The 21850-nt window shown below is 41.2% G+C and overlaps 1 protein-coding gene across 1 annotated transcript in view; it reads right to left on the bottom strand.

Moving 5' to 3' along the window:
• LOC135224363 (HAUS augmin-like complex subunit 3) overlaps positions 1-21850 on the bottom strand; it is a 67082-nt gene that overhangs the window by 29504 nt on the left and 15728 nt on the right. The window contains 2 exon segments of the mRNA XM_064263304.1: positions 1764-1874; positions 5081-5267. Coding sequence (XP_064119374.1) covers positions 1764-1874; positions 5081-5267 — 298 coding nt within the window.

Genomic DNA, 21850 nt, shown 5'->3' with positions numbered 1-21850 from the left:
GAACACCTAGTACTGATTCTGAAAGTGATTTACAACCTGAACAATATCTAAATGCAAGATTTACATGAATGCTGATGCTGCAATATGCCTATGTGCATATAAAATGGATCCAAGTTGATAGTTAAAGACAGAACATAAATTTCAAAAAAAATTTACCTGAATCATCTTCATCCCCACCACCAGCCACAACTTAAAGGGTCAGGTGCCTTAATGTGGCTTCTCCAACCATTTCTAATGAAAGCATCTTCCTTTGCTAAACCCTTCTCCAAACCTCACCTCACTTTATGATCCCATCTAACCCTTTGTATCCCTTTCAACCTTCTGTGTATAACAGATTCCATCTCCTTTTCATTCACCTTTACCACATGCCCAAAGCATCTCAATCTAAACTTTCTTATCATATCAATACTTAACCTTAACTACTCCGGTAATTCTAACTTCTTAATTTTCTAGCCCAAAAATGCAGCAAGGCCCATAAAATCTACATAAAGATCATTTCTTTGCTCTAGCTTCTGCTCCTCTTTTTTTTTCTTTTTTTTATGCCCATGTTTCTTAACCATACATCATCATTGGTCTGATTATGGTACAATAGATCTTTTAGTTTATCTGGCATTCTTTTATCACACACTACTTCTTCCACCTCCCTCCATTTCCCCTAAACTGGATCTTAGTTTCACACCCTCCCTCCTGGCTTTAAGTAAATCCTAGTACATACTTGAATACTACTAGATTCAAGCCTTTGTCCCGGTGTTTTTCCAAAATAACTGTTTCTGTACATCTGACAAAGATATTACTTAGCCACAGTATACTTTACATCCCTACCTAATTTTCGGCAGCATTCTTTAATGCTTATATTAGAAAAAAGTATATTCATAAGAGTAAAATAAGCAGCTGAAGCCAGTGGCAGAACACTCTAATGTACGAGTTCAAAGTTAAAGTTATACGTGATGTAAACGTATGACGCACCAACTCCTCCTACAAAGTGATGATGACAAACAGCTGTCTCTGAAATTCTGGATGAATATTTGTATCCTGTCAAGACTTCAAGAATGGCGACTACGATAAGTCATTGTCCCTGTGGTTGCAGGACAGCTTTTGTGATTCAGCTTGCACAATTGTTTAGAAGTGAGGAGGCCTATGGCAAACCTTATGTAAGCTTGAACAGGTAAATGAATAATAGGGCCCTTTTTTGGGTAGGGAGTACACTCGGACATCCAAGGCTACTACTACTACTACTACTATTACCACCACTACTAAAAAGTGTAAACAAGGAGTAATGGTTGTAATTCACTATTGCTAGTTGTAATTCACTATTGCCAGAGGTTGAAACTTTTTCACAAATAGCCAATTATCTATCGAGAAGGATAATTGACATCATAAGTTACGTCATTATACCTTCGAAAGACATTCCTCCAAGTTTGCTGGCGATGTCTACAAGAAGTCGGTGTTACTCTTATAATTACCAGAATTATGCAAATTTGATAATACAGAATACAGTAAAAAATTAGTGGGGATGTAAGATACCCTGTGACAGTAAAAAATTAGTGGGGATGTAAGATACCCTGTGACAGTAAAAAATTAGTGGGGATGTAAGATACCCTGTGACAACGGCTGTGAATCTCATAGTAATTAATATATAAAAAGATATTTGGTTGAAAAAATGTGAGTATGTACATGGTCTATACTTTTGGTTGAGTATGAGTGAATTCAATTCAGAATCAGAATTAAATATCTTGACCATTCAAAGATAACAGTGCACTTACCTCTCTAAACTGTTTTTTTATATATCCCTTTAACATCTCCGTAAATTTTGCTTCTTCTTGGTGCCATTCAGCAAGGTCTAATTGTGAAATGAACCTTGCATCTTCCTCAGTCTATGGAAAAATTAGAAAGGGCATGAGAAAATTTATTAGACTGAAATGATATACAGTAGTACCTCGAGATACGAAATTAATCCGTTCCGAGGCGCCTTTCGTATCATGAGGTTTTCGTATCTTGGACCACATTTTACATGTAAAATGGCTAATCCGTTCCAAGCCCTCCAAAAACACCCCAGTAAATTTCATAATAAAGCTAAATTGACCTATAAACAATGAAATACTACAACAATTTGGACCATTCAATACCTAAATTAAAAAAAAAAATGCAAAATATAACCTGTAAATAAAGTGTATATTAGTGTACATGGTAACAAGAAATATACTGTACGTAAAAATGAAGCTTACCTTTCGAGTGAGGCTACGTACATATGTAACTATCCAAGGAAGATTGCTTCTGCCTACTTTTCACAATGTTCCTGTGTGAGCCTTTTCGGGGGGTGTCTTCTACAAATAATTGCACTTTATGAAAAGCGGCTTTAATTTCTGCCGTTTTTTTTCTTTTGTACATATGTATGTAACGTACGTACACTTTAAAAAATATAAGTACACAATTCCTGTGTGAGCCTTTTCGGGGGGTCTTCTACAAATGATTGCACTTTATGAAAAGGGGCTTTAAATTTCTGCCGGTTTTTTTTTTTTTTTTTTTTTGATTTTTAACTTTTTTTTTTACTTTACGTAGGTTTTTTTTTTTTGTTTTTTTTTTTTTTTTTTTTAACAGAATTTTAACTTTCTGTTCTTTCTTTGCACCTCATGGACTCTGTTTGCCCTGGTGTCCATCAAAACCCTGTTCAACCAAATGCTCTCTCTGCAACTGATTGGGGTACTGAATGTTCGGCTGCTGACCCTCAACATAAACTGAAGTGCCTTGATTATCCGTACTGGTATGCATGTTGTAAATGATTGGTCTACACCTCTGTTCAGCAGGGAGTGGATATTCTACCAACCTGCAAAGTTTCCAGTTATCCCATGGAGAGACCTTGATCACTTATCCCATGTGAGAGATCTTGGTCACTTTTTTTTTAAATAACGTACACATTGACGATCCCGAAAACGAATACCGCGTGCGTACTATAACAATGCTGGTACCGAGTGGGCCAAAGCACGCCACCACGTATACATAGTAGATGCATGATGGGAGGGACGCTGGCCAATAGGAGAGAAGGATTTCATGGCCGCGACTAGCATCATGAACCAATGGGAGAGCAGGAGGATGGTGGCGAGACTACTAGTACTAAGATGGCGGCGCGCGGTGCGATTTTCAAAATTGTTATCCGGGCGAATCTCGGACTTTCAGAAACCTTTCGTATCTTGAAAACTTTTCGTATGTAGAGCTGTTACATTTTTCGTATTGGCTTTCGTAATTCTTGGATTTTTCGTAAGTTGAGCCTTTCGTATCTCGAGGTACTACTGTATGCTATATTCCAAGGAGTAAGTATATACAGAATTATGATTGAAAAATGTCTAAAAATGTTGTATTCTTTGTTGAAAACTAAGATATTCATTTAACACTGCAGCAAAACATTGAATAAATGTACATAAGAGATACACGCACAAATTAGCAATCAAACAAGTATATAGCCTACTTCTAGGTGATATCCTGGGAACTCACCACTTTAATTTCATACTATAATGTGACGATCAACTTGAAAGCATTATATCTAACCCCCTTCCCTTTCAGTTTTTTTAAATATATAAAAATAAGCAGGTTTTTACATTTATTTTATAGTTCTGTAACAGGGAAATATGAAGGGCATAATTTTTAGTGATTAAAACTTAAGGCGATCTCATGCATGTTTACATACCCCCAGCTAACTCTGGAGTCATAGATAACGCTATTTTCACTGTTTTCTGAATCATGTAGTAATGTAAAGAATTACTTTGGATGTTAGAAAGGCAAAAAGGAAATAAAAATCTAGATTATTGTAGAATTCAAAATTTAGTATTTTTTCCAGGCATTTGGAAAATTATGAATTCAAGCGAATGTCACAAGAGCAGCATCTGACATTGGAAGTTCGTCAAGTAAACAAGGCACACACATCTACTGACCAAAATTAATACTAAATTTTTCCTAGGGGGACTGGCAAATATAGAATTGCGAATTCATCAAAAAACGATGTTAAATTTGGAAGATAGAAATAAGAGGAATATTTAAGAGGCAGACATGATAGTTGATCACAAGAATGCTTGGGATAATCAGGGAAGGGGATAATCCTTTACACAGTAGACCACAGATGCCTCTAAAGTACTGTATACAAACTGTGCGTGAGTAATTATGTCTCTGACTGGAAGGCCACGATCATCTTGATATGTATATCAAAACGAAAAAATGTCCTCCTAATTCTACAAAAATCACTTACTGAAATTAACAAACACGTATAACGAAAGGTGAAAGAGTACAATTATGTTAGTAAGAGTAGTGGGAGAGCCATGATACTGAATGTAATGAGCTAGAAAAAAGTGAGAGAATGTTTTTGGGAGTTTGCATCTGAGCCTTAAAGGGTTTGGAGAAAATGTGAAAGATTTCCATGACTTCAAAATATTTACTTTCATTTAAAATTTCAATTACGGTAATGCTGAAAAGTTGTGTGCTGTACCAGCTAGGCGATTCAAATTTCAAGGTAGGTGACAAAGAATGAGATGGCACTGTGAACCGATAGGGAGTTCCTGGAGTACAAGAGAATGGAGTCTTAACTGATAAAAACATAAGGTTCCAAAGAAAATGACAGTTAAAAAGGAGAGAGTGGTAACAAAACTTTTTAGTTTATGTATTAATCAAGAGCTGAAGCAATAACATGAAAATTTATGTGTACGGATGTAACAACCGCCTACAGTTAATCACCTAGATTGGGGGTCACCCACAGAATAATTTCACCGACATAGCTCATGACCCTTTCACCCATTTTTGAGATATTACACTAACACTCAAAAGCAAAGGTGAAAGTCTTGGTCAAACAATTTACCACAAATAAAGAAGGACCAACATACTGGAGAAAAATAGCAACAATATAGTACTATGTAAATTTTGGTATCCACAATGCTGTGAGTGATATAAAGCAACATTAATCCCCTCAATAAATAGAATAAAGAAAAAAAACAATGAATAAATAAAAGTTTAAGGTCAACCAAAAGTGCAGTAACATTGCAAAAAAAAAAAAAAAAAAAATACTTTCATTCACTCAAATACCTGGTACAGTACTCACCATCTTGTCAAAATTAATAAAAATTTCAGAGAGTTTGTCCAAGCTTGAGGCCAAGTTCCTGTGAGACTCTGATAGATGTCGACTGGCATTTATTACTGCTTCCTGTTGGTTTTTAAAGGCTGCTTCAGCTTCCTTTACACTTTCACTTGCAGAATATACATCCTCTCTCAGCTCCATTTTGTGTGTACTAGTACAAAAATTGAAGTAAAATTAAAATAAGGTTTTACATCAATAAAATCACAATCTTTAAAAGTAAATTGTTCTATTCCTAACTATACAAACCTAAGGTCCTTTACAAAGCTGGAACATGGCCATTAAAACTCTTGAACAAGGTGGCTAAGCAGTAACTACCATCCGGTAGGTGGGCAGACCTGCCTGCCTGGATGTAAACATTCCACTTTGCCTTTCAGCCCAGGTTTAAGATTGCGGAGTGAGTGACATGAGGTAGGCATTAGTAATAAAGGACCTCAGGTTTGTACAATAAGGAAAAATACAATTTAATTTTAAAAATTGCAATTTGTTCCTACATAATATACAAATCCTCGGTCCTTTACAATAGGAAGACTCACTTATTGGAGGGTGGAATCTGAGCGAGTCTCGAACTGACTGGAGTTCAGCACACCTGGGCTGCTACTCTTGATCAAAAGAGCAAGGAGTACCCCACCTCTAACAATTTGATTGGAGTATAAGAACTGCAGGATCAAGAGTCGGACTTCTGGACCTTTTCGAATGAGTGGAGTCATAACTTATACAAAAAAAGGCTGGGAAGGCTATCAAGAGTCAGAGGCACTAAGGAATAGAAAGGAAGCTCGATGTGTAGACTTACCGCATCAGACACAAGTCCAGCAAGTTTAGGTTCGAGTCCTATTCTTAACCTGAAGGAAGATAAGTAGAAGGACGAGGAAGGAGGTGGAGGAGAGGCCAGTCACTCTTGAATCCTTCTCACCTCTAGAACCGCTTACCTTAGGTGAGATGCAACTTGTCCTCTTGAAGGAGTCGGGTAAGAAACCACTTGTTGAGCAGCCACCACAGGTCCAAAGAAGAAAGGTTCCAAGGATTTGTGGGCAATGACCCAAAGGTAGAAAGACATAAATGTGGTCCTGATGAGACCACATCTATCTTCCCATCCAACATATTCTTTGGAATGCAAGTTAAGACTACGCCACTGGTACCCTGCACTCTTGGAGAAAGCGCACAAGTGACATTGTCACTAGCTGCAGAGAACCTCCTCCTATCTTCTTGCAAAACCAAGAGGAAGATGTGCCCTTAGACACTTTTCTCCCTTGGCGAGTCAGTACTGGAGAAAAGTTATCAACATCCACGTCCAGGATGTCGAGTCTTCTGAAGGTACACCCAAGGCGAAGGGGATCATGAATGACCTGAACCTGTCAACAGATGCTGAATGATTTGGAGTTCATCGCTACATCTGAGATGGAGTCAAGATATTGATACCCACCTTCTGCAGGGTGATACTGAAGAAGATCCAAGAAAATCGTCTATCTTCTTTGCCAATGCCCAAGAGATATGAGATGCGGTCTTGAAAAACAAAACTCTGTCCGATGATTCTCGCAAGGGCATGTGCGCCCTAAACGAGAGTCAAATGCTATCTGGAGACCAGAGGTCCCTGTGATGGCAAGACAGAGAGAAGTTCCTCGTCAGTAATTGAATCTCGACTGAGGAGAAAAAATACTACTCATGTGAAAGACTAGGGCAAAAGTGGACCTATGTCTTTATCAACTGAACCAACTCATGATTCTGACCAGAGAAAAAATCTCGTCATTGACACTGTTACAGAGGACTGAAAGAGTTATCCAGCTATTTCCCTTGCTGCTCGGCAAGATAGCATAGTCTTTCAGCTGTGAAAACATGGGGATTGTACAGCCTGAGGAATCACTCTTGCATCACTGGCGCTGGGTTGGGTCACGAAGGAATTCCTTTCACTGCCTTGGAAGTAGAGTTGGCAGGTCAGGCAACAGATGAAGTCTTCCATCATTTATTTTCAGTTCCTAGTGTACGATGTTAGTTGAATACCTTACAAATTAGAAAAATGTCAAGAGAAGACAAAAACTGTTGAGTTTGTCTGAAAAAATAAAAAACCATTCCGAGTCATTGCAGTGGCACACGGGTCAGGTGTGATGGAGCAGAAGACCTACAGATTTCTGTTGTACCGGACGGTAAACAGAATGATGAGGAATCTACTGAGACATAGCTCTGTCTGATGATTCTCGTAAGGGCGTGTGCAAAGCACGTGACAAGAACCCTAAACAAGAGTCAAATGTTGCTCAGAGACCTTAGGTCTCTGTGATGGCTAGACGGAGAGGTTCTTCATTAGTAGTTAACCCTCACGAGGTACGTATGAAGCTCCCAATTTCCTCTCCTTGAAGGGAGATTCGACAGGACCCAGTGAAACTTTCCTCACTCTTCAGAATTCTTTCTGTCCACCTTGCACCTCTCAGAACAACCGAGGGGGTTAAGTGAACAGGTAAGGAGAAAGTGCATTCCTACCTGTCCTGTTAAAAAAACAGCAAGAGGGGTAGATCAAGGGTGATCGTCAATTTGCAATGACTGCATCACGGGGAAGGAGGGTGCATATACCATGGCAAAGCACCAACTTAACCCTTAAACGCCGAATGGACGTATTAAACGTCGAGTCAAAATCTCCCCCAGATTGTTTCCGACCAATGGAACGTTAACCATACGTCGGCTCAAAAGTTTTTTTGTTTTTTTAAAAATTCACGGAAAAATACTTATAGGCCTACCAGCCGAAAACTTTTGAATCATGCTGGGAGTTCACGGATCAAGGCGTTGTTTTGTTTACAATCGTTACGCAGGCGCGCAAGCGTGAATTTCTTTCTTATCGCACTAAAAAGTATCAGTGACACATCTCGGAAATTATTTCATCACTTTGACATAATTTTTGCACCGTTTTAAATTATCCGTTACATGAAGTATTATATATGAAAATGTGTGCAATTTCATTTAAAAAAAAAAAAAAAATACTCATGATTGTAACTTTTATCAGTTTTGAAATATTTCCATATAAATAACGATAGGTGCCAAAATTTCAACCTTCGGTCAACTTTGACTCTACCGAAATGGTCGAAAAACGCAATTGTAAGCTAAAACACTTAAATTGTAGTAATATTCAACTATTTACCTTAATTTTGCAACAAATTGGAAGTCTCTAGCACAATATTTCGATTTATGGTGAATTTATGAAAAAACTTTTTCCTGACGTCCGTGCGGTAACTCTTCTGAAAAAAATCATACATGCGATTGTGGTAATGTTTGCACCATTTTAAAATTAACTGTTACATAAAGTTTTATAAATGGAAATGTGTGCAATTTCATGCACAATACAACTAAAAACAACCCATGGTTGTAGCTTTTATCAGTTTTGAAATATTTTCATATAAAAAATGATAAGTGACAAATTTTCAACCTTCGGTCAATTTTGACTCTACCGAAATGGTCGAAAAACCCAATTGTAAGCTAAAACTCTTATATTTTAGTAATATTCAATCATTTACCTTCATTTTGTAACAAATTGGAATTCTCTAGCACAATATTTCGATTTATGGTGAATTTATGAAAAAAATGATATTGTTATGTTACAATAAAGTTTCATACATACTTACCTGGCAGATATATACATAGCTAAGACTCCATCGTCCCCGACAGAAATTCAAATTTCGCGCCACTCGCTACAGGTAGGTCAGGTGATCTACCGGCCTGCCCTGGGCGGCAGGACTAGGAACCATTCCCGTTTTCTTCATCTATTTTTCTCTCTTCCACCTGTCTCCTGCAGGGAGGGCTGGGTGGGCCATTAATCGTATATATCTGCAAGGTAAGTATGTATGAAACTTTATTGTAACATAACAATATCATTTTCATACAATCAACTTACCTGTCAGATATATACATAGCTGATTGGCACCCTTTGGTGGAGGGTAAGAGACAGCTACTTATGGAATAGACAGGTAAACAACATATGTTGTAGGTATAAATAAAACCTTGGTTCCTACCTGATAGGTGGTAGACTTCGTGGGTGTTTGCCCAGTAGTCTGCATCACCTCAAGAAACTTTAGCGAGATATATGATCTATGGCCAAGAGTTCTTGTGGGTCTGCCGATGGGGTCTTATCCGCTTACTCGGCAGAACCTGAAAGGACTTTGTCAATGGGTGCTGATCCACTTATATGACAATACACCTTATGAAGGAGCATACAACCAATCCCGACCACCTGATCCTAACCACATGTTAGAAATAAAGATTGTTCCGAGTTATCCCCTGAACTCTTCACAACAACCATAACTCAAAAAGCACAATACGCACCACATACATAATTTTCAAAAAAAAAAAAAACAAAAAAAAAAAAAAAAAAAAAAAAAAAAAAAATTTATACTCATCTAATTAGATATCACAAGAGTTTCTTACTGAACAACAGAGACGGCCACCCGTGCAGCACCAAGTCCTTTTTGTTAGAAGAGACTCTAGAACATATCTAAAAAAGAAGGTAAGTATATACTTAAGGATTGGTGTTGGCTCCCATACCCAGGATCGTATCCGCCGATACGAAAGGCCAGAGAACAACATTTCTTTCATAGGTCACACGAACGTCTTTCAAGTAATGAGATCAAATACTGAGTTGCATCTCCAAATGTCGTATCTATGATGTTTTTAAGTGACATATTCTTTTGAAACGAGAGAGAACGTCGCAACTGCTCTCACTTCGTGCGCTTTTCACTCTCAACAGTCGGAACTCTTCGTCAGGACAGATCTTATGCACGTCTGTAATTTGACGTTCCTCACAAAGAATGCAAGAGCATTCTTAGACATCAGTCTTGTGGGGTCTTTTACTGCGCACCAAAGACCTGTCTAGAGCCTTCCATTCTTGGTGTTTTCTCTGGAGATAGAATTTAGAGCTCTTACAGGACATAGAGACCTCTCTTCTTCTCTGCCTACGAGACTCGCTAAGCCTTTAACTTCGAATGACTTAGGCCAGGGATTCGTGGGATTCTCGTTTTTAGCTAAAAACAGGGTTTTAAACGAGCAAATAGCTGAGTCTCCCTTGAATCCTACTTTATCCTCCAGAGCATGTTAATTCACTAACTCTCTTTGCCGTAGCTAGAGATAATAGAATAGGCATTTCCTAGTAATGTCCCGAAACGAAGCCAGATGAGGAGGTTCGAACCTTCGGACGACAGGAACTTGAGTACCACGTCCCAAGGTTCCAGTTAGGAGGGACCGGTTCCTTAGACTTCGTCGTCTCAAATGATCTTATGAGATCGTGGAGATCCTTGTTATCTGCCAGATCTAATCCTCTATTCCTGAAGACTGCCAAAAGCATACTTCTGTATCCCTTTATTGTGGATACCGCTAGATGCGATTCTTCTTTCAGGAATAGAAGGAAATCCGCAATTTCCGCTACAGAGGTAGTGGAGGAGGACAACTTCTTAGTTCAGCACCACCTTCTACAAACCTCTCTTTTTGACTGATATACTTGTCTAGTGGAGGTTCTGCGGGCTCTCGCGATTGCGCTTGCAACTTTGCGAGAAAACCCTCTCGCTCTGACGAGGTCTTTCGATAGTTGAAAGGCAGTCAGAGCGAGAGCGGGGAGTTTTGATGATACCTCTGGAAGTGTGGCTGTTTGAGAAGATCCATCCTTCTTGGGAGGGATCTGGGAAAATCAAAATACCATCCACTCCACTACCTCCGTGAACCAGTATGTGACGGCCAAAAAGGGGGGGGGCTATCAATGTCATCTTCGTCCCCTTTGAATTTGAAGCCACAAAATTTTCTCAGCACTAGTCCCAGGATTTGAACGGAGGAAAAGCGTAGACGTCTACGTGAGACCAGTCTAGCAGGAAGGTGTCTACTATCAGAGCTCTGGGGTCTTCCACAACCGAGCAAAAGACTGCCAGCCTTTTGGAAATGAACGTGGCGAAGAGATCCACGTGAGGAGACCCCCAAAGAGACCAGAGATCTTGGCACACATCTTTGTGTAGGGTCCACTCTGTGTGAAGGACCTGGTTCCTCCTGCTGAGCCTGTCTGCCCTCACATTCCTTTCTCCCTGAACGAACCTTGTAAGTAGGGAGATGTTCCTCTGAGACGTCCAAAGTAGATCTTTTGCCAGTTCGTATAGGAACAAGGAGTGAGTCCCTCCTTGTTTCTGAATGTAGGCAAGTGCTGTGGTGTTGTCCACATTTACTTGAACTATTTTGTTCGAAACAAGAGGTTCTAGACTCTTCAGAGCCAGGTGTACGGCGAAGAGCTCTTTGCAGTTTTATGTGCCAAGACACCGTGCTGCTTCCCAGGTGCCTGACACTTCCTTCGAGCCTAATGTTGCTCCCCAACCTTTCTCAGACGCGTCGGAGTACAACACTAGGTCTGGGTTCAGGATTTTCAGGGAGATTCCTTTGTTCTCCTTTAGAGGGAGCAACCACCACTCCAAATGTGGTCTTATTTCCACTGGAATGGGAAAGGCGTCTGAAAGATGTCCGGTCTTCCAACTCCAAGACCTCTTGAGGAAGAATTGAAGAGGGCATAAATGCAGCCTTCCCAGAGGGAAGAACTGTTCGAGCGAGGAAAGGGTTCCTAGAAGGCTCAGCCATTCCCTCGCCGAAGTCTGTTCCTTCCCTAAGAGAGAGAAGGACTACTTGCAAACCTTTTGTGATTCTCTCTTGCGAATGAAATACTCGAAAACCCCGAGAATCCATCTGAATCCCCAGATAGACTAAGTTCTGTCTGGGGGTCAGCTGTGACTTCTCGAGGTTTACGAGTAATCCCAACAATCTGATCAGGTTCAATGTCAACGTAAGGTCCTCCAAGCACTGTCTCTCTGATCTGGCTCTGATGAGCCAATCGTCCAGATACAGAGAGACATTTACACCTTTGAGGTGAAGAAACCTCGCCACATTCTTCATCAGACTTGTGAAGACCTGAGGAGCTGTGGAAAGGCCGAAACACAAGGCTCTGAACTGAAAGATCCTTCCCCCCGTCATGAAACGGAGGTACTTCTTCGATGAAGGGTGGATCGGGACGTGAAAATAGGAGTCCTGGAGATCCAGAGACACCATACAATCTCCTTGTCGCATTGACGCAAGAACTGAGGCAGAAGTCTCCATTGAGAACTTCTCCTTCTGAACAAATTTGTTCAGAGAGCTGACGTCTAGTACTGGTCTCCAGCCTCCCGAGGCTTTCGCAACCAGGAAAAAAGGCGATTGTAAAAACCCCGGGGAGTTTTGATCCAGTACTAGTTCTATCGCTCTCTTGTCCCACATCTGATCCACCATCGATCGAAGAGAGTACCCTCAGCAGGATCCTTGTACTTGGCTGACAGTTCCCCCCCGCGGTGGGTTGACGGTTTAGGGAGGGGGGAACTGTCCAGGAAAGGGCATACGATATCCCTTCTTATTACAGACATTGATGAAGCGTCTGTGTTTATACGTGCCCAGGCCTCCACAAATCCCAGGAGCCTGGCAACTACTGGTGCTTGGAGGAGAGAAGCATCATTTTCCCTTTTTAAAGGGACGAAAGGCAGACCTACCTCTCTTCTCAGGAGCCTTCCTTCTTGAGTGAGCTCTTGAAGGTAGGGCCACCTCGAAAGGGCTGAACCGATGTACTCGGTCCTTTCTTTTCCGTCGCAGTAGCAGGTTTCTTTTCCTTGCTGACTGGAGTAAGAAGGTCTTGAGTCGCCTTCTCAGTTAATGAACGAGAAATGTCCTTCACTAACTGAGAAGGGAACAAAAAGTCTGACAATGGAGAGTACAGTAGCGCTGCCCTTTGAGAGTGGAAGACCGCTTTCATCAAAAAGGCACTATAGACTGTCCTCTTCTTAAGAAGACCTGCTCCAAATAAAGAGGAGATCTCAATCGAGCCATCCTGTACGCTTTGTCTATACAAGACAAAATACACAGAAGGACTTCTGGTTCGAGTCCTCAGAATCATGGGCTTTCTTGGACATCACCCAAGGGACCAATCTAGGAAGTTGAAAACTTCTAATATATGGAAGAGTCCCTTGAGGAGATGATCCAGTTCTGAAATGCCCCAAGTTATACGGGCAGAGTTCAAACTTTGTCTTCGTGAAGCGTCGACTAAGGTCGAAAAGTCCGCTTCTGTCGAAGACGGAAGAGAAATGTCCATATTTTCTCCCGTCTGATACCAAATGCCTCGTTTACCAGCTAGTCTCGCTAAGGTCATGCAGAAAGACTGTTCTGACCAACTCCTTCTTCGACTCGACTTCCACCCTGAGTTTAAGGACTGAAGAGCCCTCTTCATCGAAATGGCGGGCTTCATTCTAAGAAAAGACGAAGACTTCTTCGTCTTTGCGCTCGAGAAAAAGAGAGCGCGGAGAGGAGGAGCAGGCATCAAGTCGTCTCCATACTCTTCTAGAAGCACGGCTGTCAAAACTTTATAGTTTGATCCTCACACTGTATGTCGTAAATGTAGGGGGTTTCAGTGTTCTTCTAATACCTGTCATGAATGTGAGGGATTAAATGCAGAAGAATGGAAGACTTTAACTTCTTATTTGAAGAAGTTCGAGAGGGATAGGGTTAGACGTTTGAAAGGTGTGAGTACAAGGCCTATTGAGCCTTTTATTGATCCTATTTCTAATCCTGATGAGTTGGATTCTCCCTATATGTCAAATTCACAAGCTTTACTTTCTGAATCGGCCTCGGAAATCGCGATCTGAAGGCTACGATTCATTCAGATGAAGTCCAAAATGGCTGACTTACAAGGTAAGGCTAGTGAAAGTGAACTGTACAGTGAAGTGAGTTCTCCCAGTGTTGTGGAGGGGGCGTTGATCGTCCTGCGACGCTCCCAGGCCTAGACCTCTTCCAAGCTCCCACCCATGCCCAGAGGAGAAGGAAAGTCGAAAACCTAAGGAGGTCGTGGGGAATCCCCAATGGTCAGACGTCCCTTCAGCAGGCTCTGTTTCGATGCCGGCTGCTCAGGGACGCTTTAGAAAAAGCGTCCTGCGAGAGTGTTTCTCATTCCTCCTCTCTCTCTCTCACCATAAACGAGGGTGGAAGGATTTCGGATCTCTCTAGGCCTCTGAAAACGGCATTTAGAGAACCTGAATTGGATTCGAGCCCGGAGCGCTTCTCAGATGAAGCTCCCTCGTCTATAAAAGGCAGAAGGTGGACGTCAGCATCACCCTACGTGGACGTAGCAGAACGCTTTCCGGCTACTTCTCCCCCCGATTGAAGATGACGTGGGAGAAACTTCAGGAAGATTCTCATGCGGTGCAGGAACAGCTAGCCTCTTTTTGTGGGAGGGAGTGTTAGCGAGGGATCCTCCTCGTTTAAGCCAAGGACGTTTCGCTTTCCAATCAAGAAGACTCGTCCTCTCTCCCCTGCAAATCGAGAGGCGTCATGCAGACGTGAAACTTCCAAACATTCCGCAGAGGCTTCGGTTTCGAGATAGAGATCGAGGGAACCTTACGGCAGAAACGTAACGCAGTAACTCTTCCAAAAAAATCATACGTGCGATTGTGGTAACGTTTGCACCATTTTAAATTAGCCATTACATAAAGTTTTATATATGAAAATGTGCGCAATTTCATGTAGAATACAACGAAAAATAATTGAAGGTTGTAGCTTTTCTCATTTTCGAAATATTTGCATATAAATCACGATAAATAGAAAGAAAACCACGTTCGGTCAACTTTGACTCTACCGAAATGGTCGAAAAACGCAATTGTAAGCTAAAACTCTTACAGTATCGTAATATTCAATCATTGTATTCATTTTGAAACAAATTGGAAGTCTCTGAAACAATATTTATTTTATTTACGGTGAATTTTTGAAAAACATTTTTTTACGTCCGCGCGTTACGAAATTCGTACCTCATTTTGTGATAATATATTTTTCTGGTGTGCTTTTATTGTTTTACAATATATTATATACAAAATGATTGCAATTTAGTGTACAATACAACGAAAAAAAAAAAGATACTCGTTAGCTTTTACCGTTTTTGCATAGTGTGATTTTAATACAATTATGTGTGAATTTTTTTTCGTACCATATATCGCATTATTTCCATATGATAATGATATTATTTTTACAATTTCTGATGATTGCATACTAAATTTCAGGCAATGACAAAAAAAGGAGCCAAAAAGGAACTCTTAATCTTCAAAACTAAGAGCGCTGTGATTTTTTGAAAAATTATTTTTTCCGCTTTTTTCCGCGCTCACTAAAACAAAACCGGCTCCGGAATTCGGGGGAGTTTTTTATTTTTACCGCTTCGGCGTTTAAGGGTTAAGGAGAGCAAAAGTTCTCCCAGCCAGGGTCAAGTACTAGATTCAGCTGAACCGAGTACGCCGAGCAGGTCACATAACACAAGTATGAGCAATACTCATCTCCTAAGAACTATCACTTTCCTCCAATACACACTAGTCTCCTTCAAGGCCGAAGCCCCTCGAGGAGAAAGTTCAGAGAAGGATTGCTTCTTCTATCCTACACGCTTGGACCACACAAAGCTGGAACCTGACAGAGCACTTAAGATGTGCTGGCAGGCAATGTCAAAACACTTAAGTGTCTCGGCACTTCTCCCATGTGTTTCTTCACGGCCTGGGGAGAGCGAAATTCCCCGTACGGTTTGAGAAAGGCCCAAGATTCTGTAAAAGGCCGATCCCGAGCAGTCGGATATAACACCCGCCAAGTGCTCATGATTCTAAAAACTCCAAGTACTCGGGGAGCCCTCAAAGTTCCAAGGGACTAGAGTGCTCGGCGAGAATCCCGAATCTCGTAAAAACATTAATCGAGAGCAATCTTCTATCGACTTCCAAGACTCCCAAATCTCACAAAAACAATCATTGGGAGTGATCTTCCCTCACCTTCTGAGTGCTTGCAATTCAAAGATCGAGTGTTCGGTGACTCATTAATTCTGATGAATTCAAGCACTAAGCAAAGACTCCTGAATATTGTAAGAACAATCATGGGGAGATCTCTTCTTGCATTCCAAGTGCTCGTGATTCCAAAGAGTCCATGCGCTCGGTGAGATTCCCGAATTTTGTAAGAACGATCATTGGGAGCAGTCCTCTCTTGACTTCTGAAGAAACTGAAGAGGAACAGGCACAGAACCAGTCTTAGATGCAGGCATCTACGAATGGGATCGAGAGTGCTACTTCTATGGATCGTGCACTCGAGACTCCCAAAATCGCTAGACCCCATAGGACAATGCAAATTAGAGGCACCCCCTTAGAAGTTCCGTAGAACTTTCAAAAGGGAACCTCCTCCCCGTCTCCCTAAGTGTTCAAATCCTCAGGAACAAGAAACCAGGTGGGAACCTGGTGAGCAGTGGCAAGCACTCAGCAAGTGCTAGCGTTAGTGCTGGCGAGAGGAGATGAAACACATGAATGTTTCGCCCTTTCTCTTGCCCTGTGCCTGAACTGGGATGGTGAGAGGTCTCTCTGTCAGCAGCTCAGGATGCTCGCGATACATTAGAAATACAGCCAGTTCCTGGTTGATTTTTGGGGCTCCGTTCTTCAGATGTGTCATAAGCTGAAAATTGTTGTAAGCCAGAACATTGTGCAAAATAATCAAAAATACTTAGAAAACCTTACTTTTAATGCTTTGGGTGTATTAAATACTGGCAGTCTCCAGTTATCAGCGGACTAGGTTAATGGGGCTTGTCTAGCGCCATACAATCATTGATTTAGGATGCCATAACGCACCATGTTCTCATTATCAGCAGCATAAGGCGCCAATAATAGAGTTATGATGTCATAACATACCTAACAGAGGCCAGTCCTGAGCACTTGCATCACCAGTTGCGCCATTGCGTCAAATGACATAGGCGCAAATACACTGTCACAAATATGAAGTTTTTATTGTAAAACTAATATTGTAATACCTACCTGAACACTGAACTAGCCCTGGTCACTTACCAGCCCGAACCATCATTTATTAAAAATTTACCAAATCTTTGGTAAAATAAAACAAAGACATCAGTGTTGCCAATCTCCTGGCAAACACCCTCGTTACCTAGTTACCAGCCCACCGCTAGTAGCCCTGCCTCACGGGCCGGTCACACCTGCCCTCTCACGTCAATCATAACTCAATAACTCTGTATGAGAGGGGAGGAGGGTGGGAATCATTCAGGTGTTCAGGTAGGTATTACAATATTAGTTTTACAATAAAAACTTCATATTGCAATACACCCCTGAACACCTGAACTAGCCCGATTAACACATTAATTTGGAGGTGGGGAATCAAATCTGCCCGGCCCTCCACTGTACTAGTTGTCAGTCAATATAATTGAGTACGCGAGTCAGTCTCAAGTTCATTTGTCACTCGTCCAAGCTAATCTCCCATGTGGCCTTCTAGGCCTGCCATATGTGGAGGGAAAAAACTCCCTGCACCTCTACCCTAAGGTCAAAAACTCATTTGGAGTGCGGAAGGGATACAAACCTGTTTCCTCTCAGCTGGCTATGTGCCTCACCTGAGTAGAGGAAAAACTGAAGACCTCCCATGTGGCTCTCGGCCTCTCATGTATGGAGGGAATCTGAAGACCTCCCATGTGGCTCTCGGCTCTCATGTATGGAGGGAATCTGAAGACCTCCCATGTGGCTCTCGGCCTCTCATGTATGGAGGGAAACTGAAGACCTCCCATGTGGGCCTTAGGCCTCTCATGTACGGAGGAGACAACGGTGTCGTCGATCGTAGTGATGTCCTCTTTTGTAGTGTTGTACCTGCCTGTCTGTACTCTGCCTGGTTGGCACTTGGAAGAATACCCTCAGATAGACCAGACATGTTCTTTCCTATCTTTCCTAATACTTAAAATCTCTTGTGATATCATATCATGAATACCTTATACATATCCGAATATTCGCTCCCTACTGTAATACTAACTCAGACAGCAAGATTGTTGGGTTTAAAAATAGAATTTAGGCCAAAGGCGAGTATTGGCGACCTATGAGGTCAGTCAGCGCTGAAGGGAAATTGAGAAAGTTTGAAAGGTGTGAAAGGAAGAAAAACCTCTGTTGCACAATGAGTCCAGTGTTAGGAGAGCGTGGAAAATAGGATGAGAGAATATGGAGAGAATATGAAATCAGAAAAGTGAGAGAGAGAGAGAGAGAGAGAGAGAGAGAGAGAGAGAGAAACACAATCGTCTAGGATAAAGAGAGAATATAAAATCAGGGAAAAGAGAGAGAGATAAAATCAGGGAAAAAGAGAGAGAGGAGAGAGAGAGAGAGAGAGAGAGAGAGAGACGAGAGAGAGAGAGAGAGAGGAGAGAGAAGAAAATTACGATGCAGTCTTAATAATCTCCACCTCCGCAAATTGCAGCAAGTTAAAAGGGTATTTATCCTAACAGATTAATTAACTCGTATAACTCGGTACAGCTATGAACAACCGAACGAGAACTTGTTGCTAATGCGATCGACTCCTATAACAACATCACTTTATTGTATTGATCAGCGTGTGACAGTAATCGAATCCGATAGCAACATCCGTTATTGTATTCATCCGCGTGGGACGGTAATTACTGTATTCATGTTATAAATGCAGCTGAAGCTAATAAGGCAAAATTACGTTCATCAGCAACCTGGACAGAAGTCCCGAGCTTATGTATGAATTCCAAACGCAAGCCGTGGTAAAAGAAAAAATAATAGCATGAAAGAGCTCATTACTGTTGTTTTCACACAGACAAAGGATTAATAACGTATATAAAGTGTAAGAACGAACGGAATCCTAAATTTAACGCCATCTAACCCGAGGGAAAAACTAGCTTCCGATGAGACGTATCAGTCAAATTTTGGTCGTTAAATTACATCGTAAGACGAACAGTATTACTTCGTTACATAAGTTAAGTATCCAGATATTCATTAATATGCTAACTAAGGACAAAAACATTAGCCGAGACCAAGTGATATGGTTGAATCTGAAGCCAAGGAGAGAAAAAAAAATAGACTAGCCGGCATCCTTGTCTGTCTAAACCACACCTCCTTACAATGGTGCTGTTTGACGACAAGCTAGTGTAATTATAATTTAATTGAAAAGTAATAAAATAATATTTAAAGGTAATTAAATTAACTTTATTAGGCCTAATATTAAATTTCAGTTGTCATTGTAATTTGATAAGACGACTGGTAATAATTTGTTTTGGTAACTGTAATTGACATAAGCTCAATGTAAATACTGACGGCAATAGTCTGTTAAACGTATGAAGACGCCATACATACAAATTAAAATTCCTTATATCTGAACATCTGATTATATGCCCCAAGATAGATACCTCATTGACTATATTAAATGTCAACATAGTTGAAGACACGTCTCCTTTAAGACGTTTGTACAAACTTGGCATAAGTGAGAGTGTTGTTACGTTAGTCATTTTAGTCAATCAGGAGAGAATGAGATGGATACGGCGACGCAAACCCGTATTCGTCATCTGCTGATTCCAGCGTGAATGACTGCCGAGTTTAGTGTTATACTACGCCAATATGATGATACAAACATAATACAATTATAATGCTTTAGTCGGACAGAATCCGATCTTCATTCTGTTCGATTACATTCATATTAATTATCCTCAGATCGGATTCTCGTTCGTTTTCAATTACACCTGTATTGAATTATCCGAAGTCAAGAATGCCTTAAGCCTACAGCGTTAGCCAAAAATAAAATAACTACCGATATGTTGTACAGCGAATACTTTAGGTTAGGCTAGGCTACTGAATATGCATACGATAATATCATCGTGAACACTAGGCTAACCGTAGTTAATTTTATTCGATTTCTCTCATACTGAATATCGTAAGTCAATATGCATTGAACGGAGAATTAGTTGATATTAACAATTATCGTATCGTATACGTAGAGGAAAGTACCTTAAAAAGACGAAGGAGCATATCTGAAAGACCAACCCTGGCCTAAAAGCTTCTGATGCAAGGAACTCGAAGCAGAAAAGCCTAAAGATGCTCTAAGGACACTGTGCCTCTAAAAAACTACTACTTTTAATAGAAAACCGACCCGAAGAAGCCTGCACTTCTCTTCCTAAAACTAAACACTATGTAGCCTATTATCCCTACTCGTATATATCTGACCTAAGTTTTTATCATCCTGAGAACTTACACATCGAGGGAAGGGGAATCTGCTGCCAACAAACTGCCTGCTCCGCGCCAGGGGGGACGGCGGATCCTGCCCGTGGGCTTGCGGATCCCCATAACCCCCAGCACCGGTTAGGGCTGATTCTGGAACAGCAGGGGAGCTGGAAAAGAACGATTAGTAATTCAGTATCCCTATTACTCGATCTATCCTCACCATAATCTTGACCTAAAATCGGTAACAGAGATGTCATCGAGGAAGGGGAATCTGCTGCCAACACTGCCTGCTCCGCGCCAGGGGGACGGCGGATCCTGCCCGTGGGCTTGCGGATCCCCATAAACCCCCAGCACCGGTTAGGGCTGATTCTGGAACAGGCAGGGGAGCTGGAACAGAACGATTAGTAATTTCAGTATCCCTATGCTCGATCTATCCTCACATAATCTTGACATAAAATCGGTAACAGAGATGTCATACTCGATGTCAGCGTACTCTCAAGTCTCTTAAAGAGCACTGTCTCTAAGTCTTATCTTGATCTACGTTAGTCTCTTCCTGCCTACAGTTACTTCTTAATACGAGAACCTTTCCTATTGTTTGAGATACCCTAACATCTGGTCCAAAGACCACTCCTGACATTCCAAACATCTGGTCTTTACATTATATTGAACAGGCCTACAATTTACGCATAAGGAATGACTATCGTGTCATAGGGTACTCATCCTTTTCTTGCATTGTTGGCAAAGACGATACGTTGTTGAACTCCCGCTCGTCGTTTTCTGTGATGTCGTGGCCGAGGATGCAGTAGTCGTTGTCGTAGCCTGTGTTGTTTCTTCCTTTGCAGAATCAATGTCTAATGACAAGGTATTAAGAGCAATCCAACCGTAATCCAAAGGGATGCGTAATTCGACACCAAATTCAATCAAATCAAAGGTGCAAATGAAGGCCGGGCAAGACCAAAAAGGAGTTCGCTGTGGATACATCTGTACTCCACCGCGAACGATAAGTGATTGACGTGAGAGGGCAGGTGTGACCGGCCCGTGAGGCAGGGCTACTAGCGGTGGGCTGGTAACTAGGTAACGAGGGTGTTTGCCAGGAGATTGGCAACACTGATCGTTTATTTTAACCAAAGATTTGGTAAATTTTTAATAAATGATGGTTCGGGCTGGTAAGTGACCAGGGCTAGTTCAGGTGTTCAGGGGGTGTATTGCAATAAATTTTTTTATCATTTTCCCCTTGAAGCCAAGTTTTCAGTGTAATTAGCCCATATAGAAAACGCAGTCCTCTAGGTACAGTTTTTTTTATGGGATTTCTCATTTTCTAGTAAAAACTAAATTTGGAGAGAGAGAGAGAGAGAGAGAGAGAGTTACCGTACGTACTTAACTAATAACTACTTCTATTTAAATCATTATTTATCTATTACAGGGGGTCCTCGAGTTACGACGTTGATCCGTTCTTACGATGCGTCGTAACACGATTTTCAGCGTAAGTCGGAACATTGAAAAATACCACATGATTTAATGTAAATACCTATCAATAACAACGAGAGAACAATTCCTTACCTTTATTAGTTTGATTGGCTTGCACACTGGAGAGGAAGCTGCGGTGCTGGAGAGACTGGGGGAGGATTGTTGAAGAGAAAAAAGAACCTCCAGAAGTTGCTGGAGATGCTGAGGCAGGTGATTCTTTTGAGGTGAGCAAGAACATACTAGTACTGGA

This window comes from Macrobrachium nipponense, chromosome 12 (genome assembly GCF_015104395.2).
Source record: "Macrobrachium nipponense isolate FS-2020 chromosome 12, ASM1510439v2, whole genome shotgun sequence".
NCBI lineage: Eukaryota > Metazoa > Arthropoda > Malacostraca > Decapoda > Palaemonidae > Macrobrachium > Macrobrachium nipponense.
The sequence above is the reverse complement of the archived record's forward strand: the minus strand, read 5'-3'. Positions and strand labels throughout refer to the sequence as shown.